Consider the following 20,184-nt stretch of genomic DNA (forward strand, 5'->3'; position numbering starts at 1 on the left):
TTTAGATATAAGCTCAGTAGTTATGACCTAAACATTGTGAGGTATACATTGACCATTATCTCTAGTTATACATCAATGTTGAATATCGTAAATGTAAGTGAGTTTAAGCTGATTTTAAAGTAACATGTTTGCCATATCTGGCTGCCTCCTTTACAAGTCTTCTCAGCAGAGTATTACAACCTGCATCAAAAAGTCTGGGAAGGTATTAAACAGGTTTGTCCTTCTGAGGTAGTAATTGTTGGATTAATTAATGGAGTAGTTTTGAAAATTCAAAGAACTATTTCAGTATATTGAATCATATTGACAGCGACACAGGAACATTGGTCAAATTTTTATAGTTTTATTTTCATAGTTTTTATTTTTATTTTTACTGGCCCCTTCTCAGATACACCATTTTATACTAGTCCCCCCACTACAATCACAGAGCACCAGCCAGTACTCGACTTTCACTAGTTGCAATTAATGGTCACACTATTTGCATTATTTTCTTAAAGTTTGTACTTTTTTCCTGTGTGTTCTTATATGACACTATATTATTTTGGTTTCATATAAAAATATATTTGATTCTATTGAAAGACATGCAGTTTACGCAGCAGAAATTGAATTATTATTAGTTTACAGTGGTTGGAGGAGGTTAGACCGGACTGGGTGGTGATTTTCACAGATTCTAAAGCTGCAACAGAAAAAATAGCAGACAAGTTAGCTAAAAAGTCTTTTGGAAAGCAGAATATAGACCAGATTCCATTTGGGAAAGGTAAATCAATAATTAAAAAGAAAGAAATAGAATTATGGCAAAAAAATATGGATGAAGATGAGAAAGGAAGATGATTATATAGGGTTAAAAAATCTGTAATTGCTAAAAATTATGGAGAAAGAAGCAGAAGGGAAGAGATAATTTATACTAGATTAAGAACTGGACATAGCTACTTGAATGAGTTTGTGTTTGTACTAGGGAAGAGAAATAATGATTTATGTGAGGGTTGTGAAAGAAAATAAAATGTGGATAATGTTTTGATGGATTGCATTAAATACGCAACTGAAAGAGACAGGATGAGGAAAGTAACTATGGAAAAGAGGAGAGAATGGAGTATAAAAGGAATTTTAGGGACAGATGGAGATAGAGAGGAACATTTTGGATATTAATAAAACATTGTTTTTAGTTTTATATAACACAATCATAATAGAATGTAGTAGGTGGAACTATAGAACTACACACTCATGTACAGTAGTTGGCGGTATACACCTATAATTTGTTTGCAATCCGCCAATCTAACAAAGAAGAATAAGAATGTTTGCAGCAGTTTGCTATCCATAATAAATCCTTTATTATGGATATCTATGGTTTGCAGATTCTCTAACTTGCAGTTCCACAGCCTGCCCGCTGGGTGTCAGTACTGCACGTTGATGCTGCTTCACAAACCGGCTCCAAAGCTAAAGAAAAAAGCGGAGCGGAAGTGTTTCCCGGTTTCTAAAAGGTAGTTCTGGTTCTAGTTCGGTTCGCACGGAAAGATGAACGCTCCTCCGGCATTCGAGTCATTTTTGCTCTTTGAGGGAGAGAAAAAAATCAGTATTAGCAAAGATACGAAAGTTCCCAACGCTTGTTTGTTCACGCTAAACAAGGAGGACCACACGCTGGGAAACATCATCAGAGCGTAAGATGAACTCTCTCTCACACACACAACATCCATCCATGATGCTAAACAGAACCAGACAGACCGCATGATACCAGCTCCGAAACCTTCACCTGATCCACGCCTCCATGGTCCCGAACAGGGAGACGGATCTGGGTCACAGATTAGCAGAAAAATTACAAAGAACATAAACTATGTAGATCGGACAAGACAGAACAATTAAGAAGGATTGGGATTTATTAGAGTATAAAACAATAAATACAATTGTATAAAATTAAGAAAGATGTGATGCTTGAAAGAGGCACAAATGGAACCACAAACATGAAGCCTAGAGGTTGCTGGGATTATTTCAGACACACTACAGAGGAAATATTCTTGAATAACATGATAAATATTCACAGTACAGAGAAGCGTTAGTGTGTGAATATAGTTTGGTTGTTAGAGGGTCAGAACAGACCTTTATTCTACAGTTTATTCACCAAAGTTGTTTGGCGGCTGCCTGTAAATAAACAGGAGAAGAAGACTTCCATTCAATTCAGTTTATTTCTATAGCACCAATTCACAAGAAATATCCTCCCAAGGCACTTTACAGTTCACTAGATCAGTCAGATTGATTCTAAGTTTTCTAAGGAAAACCAGTTGATTGCATCAACTCATTGACTCGAATGCAATCCCTCACACTAAGCATGCTTGTAGCGACAGTGGAGAGGAAAAACTCCCTTTTAACAGGAAGAAACCTCCAGCAGAACCAGGCTCAGTGTGAGCGGCTATCTGTCATGGCCCACTGGGGTTCAAGGAGACAGAAGGCGGTCCATGGGGTGGATCAATGCTCCTAAACTCCTAAACAGGGAACCCACTAAAACATTCATTTGAACCTTTAGGTTCTTTGTTTTCTGTGGTCTGTGTAGAAACATGGTTCTGTAGCGCCCAGGATTGTGGCTCCAGCAGGTTTCTGACCACTTGAATGTGTTTTGCAGTCAGCTGCTGAAGGATCCTCAGGTTCTGTTCGCCGGTTACAAGGTTCCCCATCCTCTGGAGCACAAGATCGTCATCCGAGTCCAAACCACCCCTGACTACAGTCCCCAGGTAAAAGTCAGCTAAAATGGGCTGCTTCGGTGGCGCTGTGGTTGGCGCACATGACCCATGTATGGAGGCCTTAGTCCTGTATGCAGATGAGCTGGGTTTGAATCCGACCTGTGGTCCTTTGCTGCATGTCTCTTCCCCTCTATCAAACCCCCTTTCCTGTCAGCGTAATGTCTGTAAAAATGTGCCACAAAAAAAAAAGTCATCTAACCAATAACTGTGTATAAGCTCATCTGTTTACAAAGTAAACCTCCTGTTATTGTTAACAAATGAATATAATATGTTTAATCGCATCCTTTTGACTGAACCCCAATGTGTATGACATTAAAATGGAATTAACTGTCAAACAGGCAATAAAATATATTTTTGGCAGGTTTTTAACCACATGGGCGGTAGCTGCCTCGTATTAAAGCCAGATCTTTCTTAAATGATCAACAACAACAACAAAAAAAAAATGGTCAGCAGCCGAAATGATGTTTACTTGTTTTTTTGTATTTGACTAGTTTTCTCAGCTTTTCATACTAGCGCAAAAAAGTAACATTTATTTACTTTTTTAAAAATAAAACAGAGGAAATGCACATCTAGCCGGATTATTATCCATCCCCCTTTATTATGTTTAGTTAATACAGTTCTTGCCTCAGGGATGAATAATAACTAGTTATATCAATTCTGTTTCATTTACCATTTATGGGGAAAAAAATACCTCTAGGAGTAATTTTACTGCATCGCAGTTTTTTCTTTTACTTGAGTAAAATGTCTGGCTAATCTAAGATCATGACTTCACTAATAGAAGAAGAAGGTTGCACCAGAATCCAGTGTCTTTTATTGAATCGTTTTTCTATCTGCTGATTTACTTTTAAGGGACATTGACCAACAGTAAGCCGTGTTGTAGATTTTGTTTTTGGAAGTAGCTTACATTATTCTGACTCACATAATATACCATAAGTATTGATTTCATTAGTTTTATAACTCCATCTATTTGGGTCTCTCATTTTTTTTCTTTCTAAATTCGATTAACACTCTGATACCTGCTCAAAAATCCTAATACCGGTAATAAATGATCAAATCAAGTTTTGGTAACCATCAGTTCAAACTATTGTTGCCTTGATCGCTCTATATCACAGGACAGCGCCATATATATTATGGACAAATAAGTCAGCAGCACAACCAGCTACAATAATACAATAACAATATGCTGCCCCAGGAGTCACATCCTCCTTGATTAAAGAAACCGTGGACATATCGTATAAAACTGGGACATCTGTTCTCTTTTTTCTTACACTGAACTTCTACTGCAAAGCTAACAGCCTCTCATGTGACAACAAAACCCATTTGACATACTAACAGAACATAATCAAGGAGTTTGCCACAGCGTCGCTGAATATAAACAAAGCTAAACATGCTGCTAAGATTACTGAAGCCATAAATGCTGCAGGCACATTCAGAGGTAGGGTGGGCAGCATTCCTTATCACAAATGTTAGCGATTTAAAAAATTTGACAGACCGTCTCCTCATCACCATGTCTTTATAGTCTAGTGAAAAGGTGCATTAATAAAAATGTGTTTCATCAATGTTGAAGAAAACCAGCAGGTGCTAAACTCTATGTTGACAGGAGGTGATGTCATGTCTCCCTCAGGAAGCCTTCACCAATGCCATCACAGACCTGATCAGTGAGCTGTCACTGCTGGAGGAACGCTTCAGAGTCGCCATCAAAGACAAACAGGATGGGATCGAGTGACTCCGCCCACCTCACAGCCTCCTTTCTGTTTTGTTTTTTGTTTTGTTTTTCCTAATAAAGATGTGATTTTATGTCCTGTCCGCAGACGTGGCTATTAATTTCAAATTTCTGACGGGTCGGGATATTTGTAAGTTGTTCTGCAAAACCTGGAACTTTCCAGGAAGTTCTTGGTCATTTCGACCCAGATGACAATGATGAAACCCTGTCCCACCAGGTACTGTTTCAATCAATTGAATCATCCAACTGTAATAGTGAGCGTTCAACCACTAGGGGCGGCACTAAATAAAGACAGTTGTTGCAGAACTGAAAAAAAAAAAAAAATGCACAGTGTTATTAAAATAGCACCATATAGAGCACTCGTACTCGTCGTCTCCCGCTTTATCCGGAACCGGGTCGTGGGGGCAGCAGACTAAGCAGAGACTCCCAGACTTCCCTCTCCGCTGACACCTCCTCCAGCTCTGCTGGGGGAAGCCCTAGGCGCTCCCAGGCCAGCCGAGAGACGTAGTCTCTCCAGCGTGTCCTGGGTCGTCCCCTGTGCCTCCTCCCAGTGGGACGTGCCTGGAACACCTCCCGAGGGAGGCGTCCAGGGGGCATCCGAAGAAGATGTCCGAGCCACCTCAACTGACTCCTCTCGATGTGGAGGAGAACCGGCTCTACACTGAGCCTCTCCCGAATGACCGACCATATAGAGCAATTTTATGCTATTGCAAAAAAGTTAAATAAGATATTTACAGTCGTGCAGAACCTTCTGATAGACTGTTAGAACATTAGAACATCTGCACTGTTGAAGCTACAGGCATGAACTGATGACCCCTCAAATATCTAGACTGACTTTCAGACTAAAAGTAGCTTCTAATGAAGTAATTTTAAGAAAAATGTTAGAATTCCTCAAATATTAAGATTTTTTGGGAAATTTCCTTCGGTAAAATATCTTCCAAGAGAAGCTCAAGCTTTTAGAAAGCCCATAATGAACAAAAGTTGTTACACGTTATAGTGATACTGAGGGTCTGAAGCAGAGAATATGGAAACAAAGACATCTGATACACCTAAACTAAATTAGTATAAAAACAATAACAGTTATATTATTGATAATTAAATAAGATACTGTATCGTCAAAGTGGGGGAAATTAATTAGTTTCAACCGCTGGAAGGATCAAAGGTTAAATTGTAACATAATTGTGTCGATGACAATGGAAAAATGGAACAAATTTATTAAACTATTTTACAGCCTATAATGATTGAAAAGTGTTATAAAATAAAAAAGTCCCATAAGTATTCATCTATAAAGACTACAGATCAAATAAAATCCATTAACATCTGTTATATATCCATAGAAGGTGGATATAAACAAGTTGATTCAGTATTTACTGTATTGTCATGATTTCAGCAGCCAGACTTTGCACCTTGGTCTCTGTATGAGGCACTTTATAAATAAACTTTACTTACTTATAATGGGTTTACTGTTAAAAAATAAATATTCACATATTTATCATAGTTTTTTCCTAATGTTCAGGGTGTTTTGCTCTTTCAGCAGACACTATAGTTATTTGATTACCACATACAGTGAGGAAAATAGGTATTTGAACATCATGCTATTATACAAGTTCTCCTACTAAGAAATCATAGAGGGGTCTGAAATTTTCATTGTAGGTGCATGTCCACTATCCGTGACATAATCTGAAAATAAAATCCAGAAATCACAATATATGATTTTTAAAAACTATTTATTTGTATGATACAGCTGGAAATAAGTATTTCAACACCTATCAGCTAGAATTCTGGCCGTCAAAGACCTAATAGTTTTCCTTCAAAATGTCCACCTCCAGTCCATTTATTATCCTAAATTTAAATGCACCTGTTTAAGGTCGTTATCTGCATAAAGACACCTGTACCCCCAATACAACCAGTAAGAATCCAACTACTAACATGGCCAAGACAAAAGAGCTCTCCAAAGACACTAGAGACAAAATTGTACACCTCAACAAGGCTGGAAAGTGCTACAGGGAAATTGTCAAGCAGCTTGGTGAAACAAGGTCCACTGATGGAACAATCATTAGAAAGTGGAAGCTAAACATAAGAGTAAATCTCCCTCGGACTGGGGCTCCATGCAAGATCTCACCTGGTGGGGTCTCAATGATCCTAAGATAGGTGAGAAATCAGCCCAGAACTACACAGAAGGACCTGGTCAATGACCTGAAAGGAGCTGGGACCACTGTTTCCATGGTTACTGTTGGTAATACACTAAGATGTCAATGGTTTGAAATCATGCATGGCACTGAAGGTTCCCCTGCTTAAACCAGCACATGTCAAGGACCGTCTTAAGTTGGCTAACAACCATTCAAAGAGTCATGAGAGAAAGTCATGTGGTCTGATGAGACCAAAATAGAACTTTTTGGTCCTAATTCCACTAACCGCATTTGGAGGAAGAAGAATGAGGAGCACCATCCAAAGAATACCATCCCTACTGTGAAGCATGGGGGTGGTAGCATCATGCTATGGTCTTTTTTTTTTTTTTTTTACACATGGGACAGGGCAACTTCACTGTATTCAGGAGAGGATGACTGGTTCCATGTATTGCAAGATTTTGAGGAACAACCTCCTTCCCTCAGTTAGAGCATTGAAGATGGGTGGAGGCTGGATCATCCAGCATTACAATGACCCGAAGCACAAAGCCAGGATAACCCAAAAAAATATCGAGCTTCTGGAGTGGCCTAGCCAGTCTCCAGACCTAAACCCAATAGAGAATCTTTGGAGGGAGGTCAAACTCTGTGTTTTTCAACGACAGCTCAGAAACCTGACTGATCTACAGAAGATCTGTGTGAAGGAGTGGGCCAAAATCCCTCCTGCAGTGTGTGCAAACCTGGTGAAAAACTACAGGAAATGTTTGACCCCTGGAGTTTCAAACAAAGGCTACTGTACCAAATATTAAGATTGATTTTCTTAGGTGTTCAAATACTTATTTGCAGCTGTATCATACAAATAAATAGTTAAAAATCATACATTTTCATTTTTGGATTTTTTCGTTTAGATTATGTCTCACTGGACAATTTCAGACACTCCATGACTTCTAAGTGGGACAACTTGTAAAATAGGGAGGGTATCCAAATACTTATTTTCCTCACTGTAGATATGTCTATAATAGATACATCATAGTTATATTTTTAGCTCTATGAATTCTCTTGATACTCAGACACATCTGGAGTTTCAGAAAAATGGTCAGCTGATCACAAGAAGTGATATTGCTTCCCTAGGGACAGAACACAAGCATCTTCACAAAAAACATTTAATTTTTTTCTAAAAAGCAGAAAGAACAAAACCATAAAAAAACACCAAAATATATAAAGGTCACAGGATCAGAGGCTCCTGGTCATGTGACCTTCAGGGGTCGGCATCCCTCTGTGCCTCCATGGCTTTCTGCATCTTCTCCACCATCCAGGGAGGAACGCTGAATGGCTTCAGCTCATCCATCCTCACATCCGGACAGTCCCTGAAAAACACACACGTTACTATAGCAACCACATACAGACAGTATCTGAAAACCAAACAGACATTACCAAGGTCAATATGCGAAAAAACCCAAATGTCACCATGGTAACCCCACAGCTAAAAAGAGGAGCAGGTAAGGAAAGGCTTCAGGACAAGCATTGTGCATAGATGCATCTCGGATGGTGGTCTAATTTTCTGATCCAGATCTTATTCCCCTCAGTTCTGTTTTTGCCTCCACAGCTTAACAGTTATTCTGCTTTTTTCCAGAAGCGAGACCCCAGCATCACAGATCAGAGGGATTGTTCTGCTTAATCAGATCAGTTTAGATGAAACTTGATTTTAATGCAGAATGGAACCAGACTGACCCAAACACAAACTGGAGAACCAGGGAACTTAAAGCGTGAGGCTGACCTGTACTCATCGCTGCGGGACAGATCTTGGATGTCCTCCTCAATCAGCAGGTAAGCCTGAAACAGGAACATAGAGTGAGTTTGCAGAACACCGAACAGAACCAGAGCGTTTTTTTCAGGCCCGGTTATTAACGGCGATCCAACAGTTCAATAAAAAACAGAATTATTTCTTCAACCATTCTTATCCTCTGAGTATTATTACTGGTCTGGAGAGGCTCAGTCCGAGTCCAGCACGGACTTGATTAAGACTTAAGAACAGTGGATAAAGCTGCTTTACTGTTGAAAGGTTCTAATCGGTTTTATGCTAACAATCTAATAAATTATAAACGGTATGAATAATTCTGTATTTGTATTTAAATCATCAGAAACGATCATCTAACTTTAGCTGATGCTAACAGCTGCTTGCAGAGCAGGTTCATATTTCTGGTCTCAGAATGGCTCAGGTTTAAAGTACGACACTAAAGTAGCACCAAGTGTCCCAGTACTGTCCTACTGACTGACCCTACTGGCTCAGGTTCTCACCATCTTCCCTCCGGTGGCCCTCATGTGATGTCTCTCCGCCAGCCACTGCTTATCCTTGGCATCGGCGGCATACTGCAAAACAAAAGAGGGCTGGTCATCACAGCACCGCCCTCAGGCCACCGCAGCTCACCGGGATTTACGGAGCTGGACTTACCTTGAACAGGTCCGCATGTTTGATGTAGATCCGACCTCGGGTACCGCCCATCCCCAGTGCCCTGTGATGACATCACAACAGCTGATGACTCACTTCCTGAGCACTAACATCAAGGTTTGATCAGACCGAATGTTCTCAGATGGCTTCATGAGTTCAATAAACCTGCTGAGAACTGCTAACCGGTCAGCTGACTGGATGACAGGTTTACAGCATCATGATGTCATTGCCATTTCATTAAAGGGGAGCGCCAAATTTTTTATACGTTTTTTGATTTTACATTATTACATCATGTTCATCATCATTTGGAGCTGTTCTGAAGATATTCTGTTAGGTTATATCGATGTAACGTCTTCCTATGGGCAACGACTTGAAGGCACAAACTAAGCTGTTCATAATTTATTCTTTATGGTACGCCAGCATTCAGAACATGTAGGCGAATCACTGTCCCCCAGACATCCGCAGTTATAATTTTTATATTTATATGTTTTAAAAACAAAGCCGCGCGTGTATGACATCATCTGAGTCCGCTGAACTGCTGCTAGTTTTACTCACATGCCTGGAAGATGTCTAGTGCTGCTACCACAGATGATCTCGCTCTCTAAATGGAATTGAACGATTTAGATTAGCTCGCCGAATGAATAGAAGGGGTAGAACGTAGCCGCCTGTGGCCCGGGCTGCCTGTTACGACTCCAGTCCGGCGCGCGGATGACGTCATACACATTCCGCTTTGTTTTTAAAACATATAAATATAAAAAATATAACTGCAGATGTCTGGGGGACAGTGATTGGCCTTCATGTTATGAATGCTGGCGTACCATAAAGAATAAATTATAAACAGTTCAGTTTGTGCCTTCAACTCGCTGCCCATAGGAAGACGTTACTTGGATATAACCTAACGGAATATCTTCAGAACGGCTCCAAATGATGATGAACATGATGTAATAACGTAAAATCAAGGGGCCAATGTAAAAAAAACGACGTTCCCCTTTAACTTCCCTAAAATCTGTTTCCGACATTAAGAGGTGAAATCAGTAGCAGTGACTCACTTGTTTGCTCTGGAACCCAGAACGAATGTGCTGCTGTCATTGAGTCTGGCCGGGTCCCACTGCAACACAGATACCCACAGTCAATCACTCACTGAGTCAGAACGGGTCAACTGTTTTTTGTTTTTTTTTCCTCAAGTAGAAATCACTGACAGGTGATTTTTATCTAATTGTACAAATTCAGTTTTTATAAGTTCTGAGATGGTTTCAGTCCTTAAGCTGTCCACCAGACGGCAGGAACTGAGCATCAGCGCATCTTTAGACCTTTGGGGCCGGTTATCCTCCAGCAGCAGTGCGTCGCAGTAAGCTTGTCGCAGGTATGATGCAGACCTTTTTGATTTATGCTCAATTTTGAAGCGTGGTCTGCACTATATAATCCACGCCACAACGCAAGAGGGACAATCGCAAACTAGCTGTGGGTCTAGATACGGCCGAGTCAGTGAGGAAGTGGAGGCAAGTTTCTCCCATGAGGGCGAAAAAGAGCAGGGATCCATGTGGAAAAAGGGTCCCCGCGTTCTCGTGCAGCTCACTCTTCAAGGTGGTCCATCTTCACGAGACGTTTTCCGCATTGGCGGTCATACAAACAACACAAGCCGGTAAGGTACAAAACAGGAAATACGTATAGTGTAGAGTTGATGTAGTTTTGACCAATCAGAGGCCTCGTCTCTGCAGCAATGTCTGCGGTCACCTATAATTTGGGAGAGGTGCAGCAGAGTGTCTACAGAGGGGGCGGGGACGTCTATGCGTTCACTGCAACACCTGGTAATGAAGTATAAGTCAGCCTTTAGACAACATTTATTGTCGTTTTGTACAGACAGTGTAGAGTGTAAAAAAAAACACTGATATGGTCACTTTGATGCAGAGTCTGACATGATTTAGAGTTTTTTCAACATTAATTTAAAGCTCTGATTGTTGGGGCTCAAAAACAGAATGAATGAATAATTTGGCCTTTAAAGATGCCATCTTTGCAGTACTGTGTAAATGTTAACATTTTCATGTTAACTTTAATTCTGCAATATATAGTTTACAGCCGTCCTGGTTATTCCCTCTATGGGTTAAAATGTGGCTACTAAAACCTGTTAAATGTTTGCTTCAAAGTTGGGTTAAGTTACACTTTAAGACAGACTCACCTTTGGCCCCTCCCTCTTTACTGGCTCCGCCTTCGGCTTTACTCTGCTGACAAAGCAGAAACTGATTAGATGCTCTCATCTAACTGGGTACTGATGATGTCATCTGTTAGTTACTCACAGAGGGTAGCCGACCTGACGGTCAGAGGAGGCGACGGGACCTGGACGACTTTTTCTCTGAGGACACAGAACCATCGGATAGACTGAATATCAACACCCAGGCAATGATTACATTAAAATCACAAAAAAACATTTCAATCACTTGTCTTTTTTTTTTAACAGTCTTTAAATGGAGGAGACATGCAGGGAAAGTCCTTCCTGGTCAGGACTCGAACCCAGAACATCTGTGTAGCAGCTAATCTAATCTAATCCATTTTGGCTCATGTTGCGATACATAGCAGAGTAATCTTGGCTGACACACTAGCCTGGTTTGTATGAAGTGAGAAAACACATGGCAGGCAGCTCCTGCTTGCTATTCAAGGTGTTTCTATGCAGTAATTATAAACTCCTGAATCAAAGAGTGACTTCAAACAACCACGACTCCTTATAGACATTGTGAAGGAGAGGGATGAGCGCTTGTTTCCATCAGACCTTCTGTAGTTTGTCAGTGTGATGGATTTGCACAAACCAGCCAGAAAACCACTGAAAAGTTTGAAAGAAAAACCTCTTAACTTATTTAAAAAAAGTGTTAAAAAAATGATAAATTGGGCCCAAAAACAGAGGTCAACAAAACAGATTTCAATTCAGGTACTAACATTAAGAATTAAACGATAAATGAGGGAAACTTCAAATATACCCCATTTACACTACCCTTGAAAAACCGATCCATGCCGAGACCGGTCCGAGCTCGGATCAGTTAACCAGGCCGAGCTCGGTTCTGACGACCGTTTACACATCACTCTATCTCGGTTTCTCGACTCCTAGTGACGATCTGTGGTATTACTGCCAGTATTGAAGGAGGAAATCAAGCAGTTGGTGGCGGTAATGCACCAAAAGTTGTTTGCCAACCGCCATAAAACACAAGAAGAAGAAGAGAAAGCAGGAGGGAATCAAGCAAATCAAAATGGTGGCGCCCCGTCACATTCAGAAAGTTATGCTTGATTATTATTGCTGTACTTCGGTGATTGCGGAGGGTCAGGCGAAGACGGCAGCCTTTCGTGGATTTACTTCAGAAAGTAAATTTATAGTTATAGTTGTTCTTCTTCTGTTTTGTGTTGGTTGGCAAGCAACTTCCAGAGGGGCATTACCGCCATCTACTGGAATGGAGTGTGAATCAGGATGTGCAGCCAGACGGAGATGGCGCGTTCTGCTCATGCGCTCTTGTTATCAGAGAACCGAGCCAGGGAAAAACCGAGCCGAGCCCACCTCTGGAACTGGTCTGCAGTTAGCTCGGTCCGGTTGTGTCTAGCTCGGTTCAGTTCAGTTTGCTTTCCATTTACACACGATAAGTTATCTCAGTTACTAAACTCAGACTGTTCTCGGCACGGTTCTTCAAGGGTAGTCCTTTTTAAATTTAACAAAACTTAACACAGCAAAGAATATCTAAACAAATGAAACTTTAAATGAAACAAACTTTAAATATTCACTGTTAATCTAATTTCTCAGCCACTGTGCTCTATGCACTGTGCGATTTTTCCTAACCATAAAAAACGCAATCTTTTTAAGATGGTTAAACATAAATACCGCTCTCTGCATCATGGTCCACCATAGTTGTTGTTTTTCTTGCCGCATCTTCAGAGCAAGACCCAGAATAGTGACCTTTGTCAGGTATTAATGGCGTTCAAGTCAGATGAATGCAACCTGGCCGTCCAGACACAGCTCGCATTTGAAAAGATCAGATTCGTATTGGATTCAGGACCACAGAGCCAGGAGGTCTGGGTCACATTGGGGAAAAAATCCGATCTGTGTTGTTCAGACAGCCATGAAAAGATCAGATACAGGTCGCATATGGGCAAATAAATTAGATTTGGGTCACTTCAGGCTGTAGTGTGAATGTAGCCTGAGTTGGCTCCATTTTCCTCTCATGGTCTGTTATTGTGCTGTTGTTTGTGAAAGCAGATCTGAAGCTGAATCACGATGTCGAAACTAAGATTATGATGCTCATTGTGGATCACATGTTACCTTCTTGGGAACTGGGCTTCCTCTGAACACAAAATCTTCATCAGATACTCTGGATCTCTGCAGAAACAAAAGACCCGGGTCAGAAACACCTCAGATCCCAGCCTACTCTAATTGGTCAGTCATAAGGAGTGTACAGTACCTTCACAGTGACCTCTGACCCCGCCCTTTTCCCCTCCACCTCTGGAAACAGCTGTTTGGCCTGGCGATGACATCACACAACCAGGTAAGTGCGGGTGGTCACGTAACTGAAGAATTAGGGAATGAAAGAGGAAGTGATCTCACATGTTCTAGAACGTTCCTGCAGGCCTCCCTGATAAGCTGGTCTGTCTGAACATCTTCGCCCACGTTCTCCTTCACGTTCTCCGCTGCTTTGTCAAAGAACTGCAACACAAACACACCGGTTCACATCCAGCCCCACCCTGAATGTGGCCCCGCCCCCCTCGGTGTGATCTCAGACCTTCTGGTACTTCCTGAACACGGCCATGATGTCATCATTAAAGCTGGGCTGAAGCACGGCTCTCAGCAGGTCCATGGATACCTGAGGATCTGTGTAGCTGCTCACAGATGGGAGAAGGACCGGGATTAGACCGGACCGGGTTAAAACTGGAACTAGAACCCATAGGAGCGGTACGGAGCCATACTGACCTGACAGCAGTGTGTGAGCGGCGTCCTCGTCTCTGAACGTATCTGTGTTTGATCATCAGGTTCCACGGCTTCTGCTCAGAGATAACTATTGATCAGAGATCTAGCGCCCCTAGTGGCTCAAAGTTACACAGTGCTGCATTAAGGAAGCATTCCTTTATAATGAGTGAATGAGGGTTATGGTAAGGAGGGGTTTCGACCCGGCGCTCATCACCACATCATCAGCTGTGCGATTTGGCTTTAAAATCTAACCTCCAAATTGATCAAATTTATGTCGGATTCACCAAACTGTTAGGTTGCGGGTAATAATGGTTTTTAGATTCTCCCACTCTGCAGAATCTGTTAGTTCAATCTCTAACATTCTGCTCTCTCTGCTTTTTTTCATAGTAGCTTCGCCTTGTCTGTTCCTGTTTGGAAATATCAGCTCTGCTGCTGCCATCAAGACCTTTGTGTTGACTGGCTGGATGTGCTCTCTTCATCCTCTGACATGGGAGCCGGCTCGGAGCTCGTCTCTGTGTTTCCTGGACGGGGCCGCCTTTTGCAGCTGCTTTTTGTATCTCTGCTTCTGTCTCCTTGAACCCCAGTCGGCCTCAGCAGATGGCCGCTCACACTGAGCCTGGTTCTGCAGGAGGTTTCTTCCCGTTAAAACAGAGTTTTTCCTCTCCACTGTCGCTACAAGCATGCTTAGTGTGAGGGATTGCATCCAGTTAATGAGTCGATGCAATCAACTGGTGTTCATTAGATAGAAAACTTTGAATCAATTTAAATGTAAAGTGTCTTGAGATTACGTGTTGTGAAGTGGCGCTAAATAAATAAACATAATTGAACCGAATAGATCAGTCATCCTTTTAAACTAAATACTTTTGAACGGTAGATACAATCACCGATGGTGATTAAAACAATGATCGAATTTTAGGTTCGGATTTAAAAAAAAGAACAATAAAATAAATGAAGAAAAAGAAACAGACGCCTTAAATGACATACATTTAACTAAAACTAGAACTAATTTCACACTAAAATATAAATATTGTCAACATGTCTTCTGGAATACAACTAAAACCCAATGGGGGTTAGCTTAGCATCCTTTAGCAGCATCTCTGTCCGGCTTTCTTACCGAGTTCTGCTCCGGGTTTTCGGCTCCGACCTGCTCCAGCCACTCACGGCCTCCTTCGCTGCGATGGGCTCCCATCCTGAACGCTGCTGCTCCGGTTCGTTTAGCTCCACTCAGGTTCGGATCGAACACAGCTAATTGAGCTAAGCTAGCACTGGCTAAAGCAGTGGATACTGACGGTGAATTATATCACTGATATCCGATACCGTTTCGGTTCTGTAATTATACGTTTATTTAAAATCACCTGATAAATACTCGATCAAATATTTGATGATTACTTCCAGGAAGTATAACTATTGTATTTCCGCCTCGGTGAAGCTGGTTAGCTTCCGGGAAATGTCTTGCCAAAATAAAAGCTTGAGGGTAAGCTGCTATCTTTCAAAGTAAAGGCAGAAAGTGGGATGAATCCTGAGAATGTTTCAGTGACAGTGAAAGTTCAGTAGAGATCTGAGAATTGTTCAACTTCTTTTACAATCATCTCAATCTTTCAGTCTACTTTTTTTCCTTTTCTGCACAGCTGAGGACACACACAATAAAAAAAATCATTTTGTCAAAGTCTATAGGATTACAGATCCCACAGATCTGATCTGATCTGATCTTTGTCTCAATGCTTCAGGGAGTCTCTCAGACTAAGACTCACTTTTTTTTATTTACTCCTTCAGAGAAATTCTGGTTCCAGTAGCTTATATAGAGCACAAAAGCAAGATGCCATTAAAGATAAAAATATAACAGACAAAATAAAATGTATATATAGTACAAAAAAGCATTAAAATGTCCTGAAATATTTTTCCTATATATATATATATAGGTGCTGGTCATAAAATTAGAATATCATGAAAAAGTAGATTGATTTCAGTAATTCCATTTAAAAAGTGAAACTTGTATATTATATTCATACATTACATACAAACTCATATATTTCAGATGTTTATTTTGTTTAATTTTGATGATTACAAATGACAACAAATGAAAATCTCAAATTCATCATATCAGAAAATTAGAATATTACTGAAGACCAATAAAAACAAAGGATTTATAGAAATGTTGGCCAACTGAAAAGTATGAACATGAAAAGTATGAGCATGTACAGCACTCAGTATTTAGTTGGGCCTCCTTTGGCCTGTATTACTGCAGCAATGCGGCGTGGCATGGAGTCGATCAGTCTGTGGCACTGCTCAGGTGTTATGATAGCCCAGGTTGCTCTAATAGTGGCTTTTAGCTCTTCTGAATTGTTGGGTCTGGTGTATTGCATCTTCTTCTTCACAATACCCCATAGATTTTCTATGGGGTTAAGGTCAGGAGAGTTTGCTGGCCAATTAAGAACAGGGATACCATGGTCCTTCAACCAGGTACTGGTAGCTTTGGCACTGTGTGCAGGTGCCAAGTCCTGTTGGAAAATGAAATCTGCATCTCCAAAAAGTTGGTCAGCTGCAGGAAGCATGAAGTGCTCTAAAACTTCCTGGTATGTGGCTGCGTTGACCCTGGACCTCAGAAAACACAATGGACCAACACCAGCAGATGACATGGCACCCCAAACCATCACTGACTGTGGAAACTTCACACTGGACTTCAAGCAACGTGGATGAAGTGCCTCTCTTCTTTTCCTCCAGACTCTGGGACCTTGATTTCCAAAGGAAATGCAAAATTTACTTTCATCAGAGAACATGACTTTGGACCACTCACCAGCAGTCCAGTCCTGTTTCTCTTTAGCCCAGGCAAGACGCTTCTGACGCTGTCTGTGGTTCAAGAGTGGCTTGACACAAGGAATGCGACAGCAGAAACCCATGTCTTTCATACGTCTGTGTGTGGTGGTTCTTGAAGCACTCACTCCAGCTGCAGTCCACTCTTTGTGAATCTCCCCCACATTTTTGAAGGGGTTTTGTTTCACAATCCTCTCCAGGGTGCGGTTATCTCTCTTGCTTGTACACTTTTTTCGACCACATCTTTTCCTTCCCTTCGCCTCTCTATTAATGTGCTTGGACACTGAGCTCTGTGAACAGCCAGCCTCTTTAGTGATGACCTTTTGTGTCTTGCCCTCCTTGTGCAAGGTATCGATGGTCGTCTTTTGGACAACTGTCAAGTCAGCAGTCTTCCCCATGATTGTGTAGCCTATAGAACTAGACTGAAAGACCATTTAAAGGCTTTTGCAGGTGGTTTGAGTTAATTAGCTGATTAGAGTGTGGCACCAGGGGCCATCAATTTTGAACCTTTTCACAATATTCTAATTTTCTGATATGATGAATTTGAGATTTTCATTTGTTGTCATTTGTAATCATCAAAATTAAACAAAATAAACATCTGAAATATGAGTTTGTATGTAATGTATGAATATAATATACAAGTTTCACTTTTTAAATGGAATTACTGAAATCAATCTACTTTTTCATGATATTCTAATTTTATGACCAGCACCTGTATATATATATAGTACTCTATATATTTATATTTATATATATATATATATATATATATATATATATATATATATATATATATATATATATATATATATATATATATATATATATATATATATATATATATATATATATATATACATATATATATAGGTGTTGCCATCAACACCTCAACACCTTTGTTTATAGATGTTGGAGATTGGCCTGTTTTTCAGTGTAGTCCTGTTTCTCTGACTGTGACTGGCTGGATGTGCTCTCTTCATCCTTAGAGCTACAATGACGGATGCTGATTAAAACAACAAGCATCGAATTTAGGGTTCGGATTAAAAACAAAAAAAAAGCAATAAAATAAATGAAGAAAAAGGCACAGGCGCCTTATATTACATACGTTTGTTGTGAATTGGCATTATAGAAATAAATAGAATTTAATTAAACCTCACAATGCAGGTTAGAATTATAAAAATAGAAGCTTACTGACTACTTTAAAGACCGGTCAAAGTGACTGAAGACTGCTGCCTATGTTTTAAATATATGCAGCATTGGCTGGTATTACATTCAAATGTTTGTGCAGGACGTGGACTGAATTACTCACCTGTTGGCTTAGCGGCCTAAATTCTGGAGAACTTCTCCACCTGGACCCACATGAAGATCAGAGTTCCGAAGGATGGCGGGCTGGAGAGGTAAATCAAGGAACTGTGTCCAGATTGTTAAATCAGACATCATTTATCTTTCCTTTTAGTCTCATCCTATGATGTTTGAATCCAGGGGAGATACGTTTGTGGCCTGTTTTCCTACATATGTACCATTTCAAAATTCAACATTTCTTAAAACTGATATCACTAAAATATTTCATCCACCCATTTTTTGATATTATGCACATTTTGTTGCTGAACAAGTGGGTTTTATTATCTGCATTTGTTACACATTGGATTATATCCATTCCAGTTCAAAATCTAAAACAATCAAGAGTTGTCCAACTTGATTTTTATTAATAAAAAGCCACATTTGTTATATGTTGTACCTTTAAAGAAAATTTTATCTAAAAACATATTGCAGCTGCATTAGTGTCCTTTTATTGGGATAATATAGCGCTTTAACCTGGTGATGGGTCCAGCAAAACTAGTTCCGGCTCATGTCCCTTGTGTTCATTAGTGCATCTGTCAATGCAACGCATTTGCCAAAGAAATCTCCCACCTTTTGTAGAGTACTGTCAAATTAATTAAAAAATATGGAGCAGCTTCAGGGCAAAAGAAAGTTCTCAGCCATGTGGGAACATTTTGATCTCAGTTTTTATTTCAATTTTCTTGTGTCATCCTGTTTCAGTTATCACTCAACTTATCTGAATCCAAATAGACTCATAGTTTGCTGTTCATACTGTACTTATTATTTTAAATAAATAAATCCTAGTCTACAAACATCCTTATTAACATGTTCACTTACATCTTCCAGTTATATGTTCATATTTATAAATTGCAACTAAAATAAACATATTTTCAATTTTGAAAAAGATAGGAAATATTACATCATAGCAGAAAATTGATTAATCAGTTTAGTCTGTTAGAGGCTGCCTGTAGTGATTTTAAATGTCCAGCAGGTGTCAGTATTTAGTGACACAGGATCAATAGTTTGCCAGTGTGTTGAAACGCTTCATGGACCCATCACTACTTGGTGACAAAACTAACAACTTGTGCTTTGTTTTTCATCTCTTTTATCCAGAGATACAAAGAACCACAGGTTCCAGACATCTTGGCAACAAATTATTTAATTAATCTTCCAATGTTGAACCTAGTTTTACAGAATTGCTAAAATGTCAGTCTGTAAACTCTGATTTTTAATTTGTTAAAAGGTTTAAATCTATTTATCTATTTCCTCCCCACTGCAGAATGTCACACTAAGCTAAAGCTGTGGTCTCATTTGGTTAATAAACATGCAAAGCCCAATCTCTAATGCAGTAAATCCAAAATATGATAAAAAAAAATATGAACAAATCCATTAGGATCGCAGTGTTTGGGCTGCAGGGTGGTGGAGTGCTTGCTTTCTGAAGGGATCAGTGGTCTGCTTTCTCTTATTTAACCATACTTACAGTAGGCCTATTACTACTAGTCCAAAAATAAATATATATTTGTATCTCCATCTTATTTTAAACGAACATATGAATGTACAATATAACATTGACTGACCTAAATTATATCAGGCCTATATCTGACCAGGTCGTGGTGTTGGTTGTCTACAAAAAGGCCGCCTTTAGGGATCTTCAAGGACCAAGAGGTGTCAGTATTGAGTGACAGGACCAACGCAGTATCAACAGTTCAGCAAAATGCTTAATGACATTTTAACAACCCATCACTAAACACAACTAGACAAATTGAGCTGTTAAAAACAACTGACTGCTGCAGGTATCTGTTAAGTCAAGACAATAACTTAACTTTATTTACTTTATTCACATTGGAGAAATTTACCTCTGTATTTAACCCATCCCCTTGGGGAGCAGTGGGCTGCCATTGAGCGGCGCCTGGGAAGCAGTGTGGGTTTAAGGGTCTTTGCTCAGAAAGCCAGAGTGGCAGTCTGTGGGAGTGGGACTCAAACTCAGAACCTCAGAATTCCAAGCTCTATGCTCTAACCACTTCCTTAACGCACATTTCGAATACTTCCTATGGATTGCTGTTTAGAAATAGCACATTTTTCTATATATCATAACT

At 40.1% G+C, this 20,184-nt stretch overlaps 2 protein-coding genes across 3 annotated transcripts; one reads left to right on the top strand and one right to left on the bottom strand.

Moving 5' to 3' along the window:
* The first annotated feature begins 1,421 nt into the window (after positions 1-1,421).
* Positions 1,422-4,530, top strand: polr2j (RNA polymerase II subunit J). The gene is made up of 3 exons (XM_038293179.1): positions 1,422-1,652; positions 2,609-2,717; positions 4,351-4,530. The coding sequence occupies exons 1-3, from the start codon at positions 1,510-1,512 to the stop codon at positions 4,450-4,452; spliced, it is 354 nt and encodes a 117-aa protein (XP_038149107.1). The 5' UTR covers positions 1,422-1,509; the 3' UTR covers positions 4,453-4,530.
* A 3,191-nt stretch (positions 4,531-7,721) lies between these two features.
* LOC119788662 (deoxynucleotidyltransferase terminal-interacting protein 1) lies at positions 7,722-15,407 on the bottom strand. 2 transcript variants are annotated; one of them, XM_038293220.1, is made up of 13 exons: positions 15,072-15,407; positions 13,961-14,031; positions 13,773-13,869; positions 13,598-13,696; positions 13,455-13,514; positions 13,316-13,372; positions 11,316-11,371; positions 11,198-11,243; positions 10,071-10,129; positions 9,025-9,085; positions 8,871-8,942; positions 8,350-8,405; positions 7,722-7,939 (listed from the first exon to the last, which is right to left on the bottom strand). In XM_038293220.1, exons 1-13 carry the CDS (start codon positions 15,144-15,146, stop codon positions 7,831-7,833), a joined length of 918 nt encoding a protein of 305 aa, XP_038149148.1. In that variant the 5' UTR covers positions 15,147-15,407; the 3' UTR covers positions 7,722-7,830. The 2 variants fall into 2 exon arrangements, with proteins under 2 accessions (XP_038149148.1, XP_038149150.1); XM_038293222.1 differs by having other exon boundaries at positions 11,198-11,240; positions 15,072-15,406.
* Between the last annotated feature and the right edge of the window lie 4,777 nt (positions 15,408-20,184).

Source organism: Cyprinodon tularosa, unplaced genomic scaffold, assembly GCF_016077235.1.
Source record: "Cyprinodon tularosa strain WSP-4 unplaced genomic scaffold, ASM1607723v1 ctg322, whole genome shotgun sequence".
In the NCBI taxonomy this organism is placed as follows: domain Eukaryota; kingdom Metazoa; phylum Chordata; class Actinopteri; order Cyprinodontiformes; family Cyprinodontidae; genus Cyprinodon; species Cyprinodon tularosa.

Coding starts and splice junctions, on each gene's coding strand:
- polr2j (XM_038293179.1), top strand. CDS start 1,510: ATGAACGCTCCTCCGGCATTCGAGTCATTTTTGCTCTTTGAGGGAGAG. Junction 1,653..2,608: donor CTGGGAAACATCATCAGAGC/GTAAGATGAACT, acceptor TGTGTTTTGCAG/TCAGCTGCTGAAGGATCCTC. Junction 2,718..4,350: donor CCCCTGACTACAGTCCCCAG/GTAAAAGTCAGC, acceptor TGTCTCCCTCAG/GAAGCCTTCACCAATGCCAT.
- LOC119788662 (XM_038293220.1), bottom strand. CDS start 15,146: ATGGGAGCCCATCGCAGCGAAGGAGGCCGTGAGTGGCTGGAGCAGGTC. Junction 13,697..13,772: donor TGTTCAGGAAGTACCAGAAG/GTCTGAGATCAC, acceptor TTTGTGTTGCAG/TTCTTTGACAAAGCAGCGGA. Junction 11,372..13,315: donor GAAGCCCAGTTCCCAAGAAG/GTAACATGTGAT, acceptor CTGTGTCCTCAG/AGAAAAAGTCGTCCAGGTCC.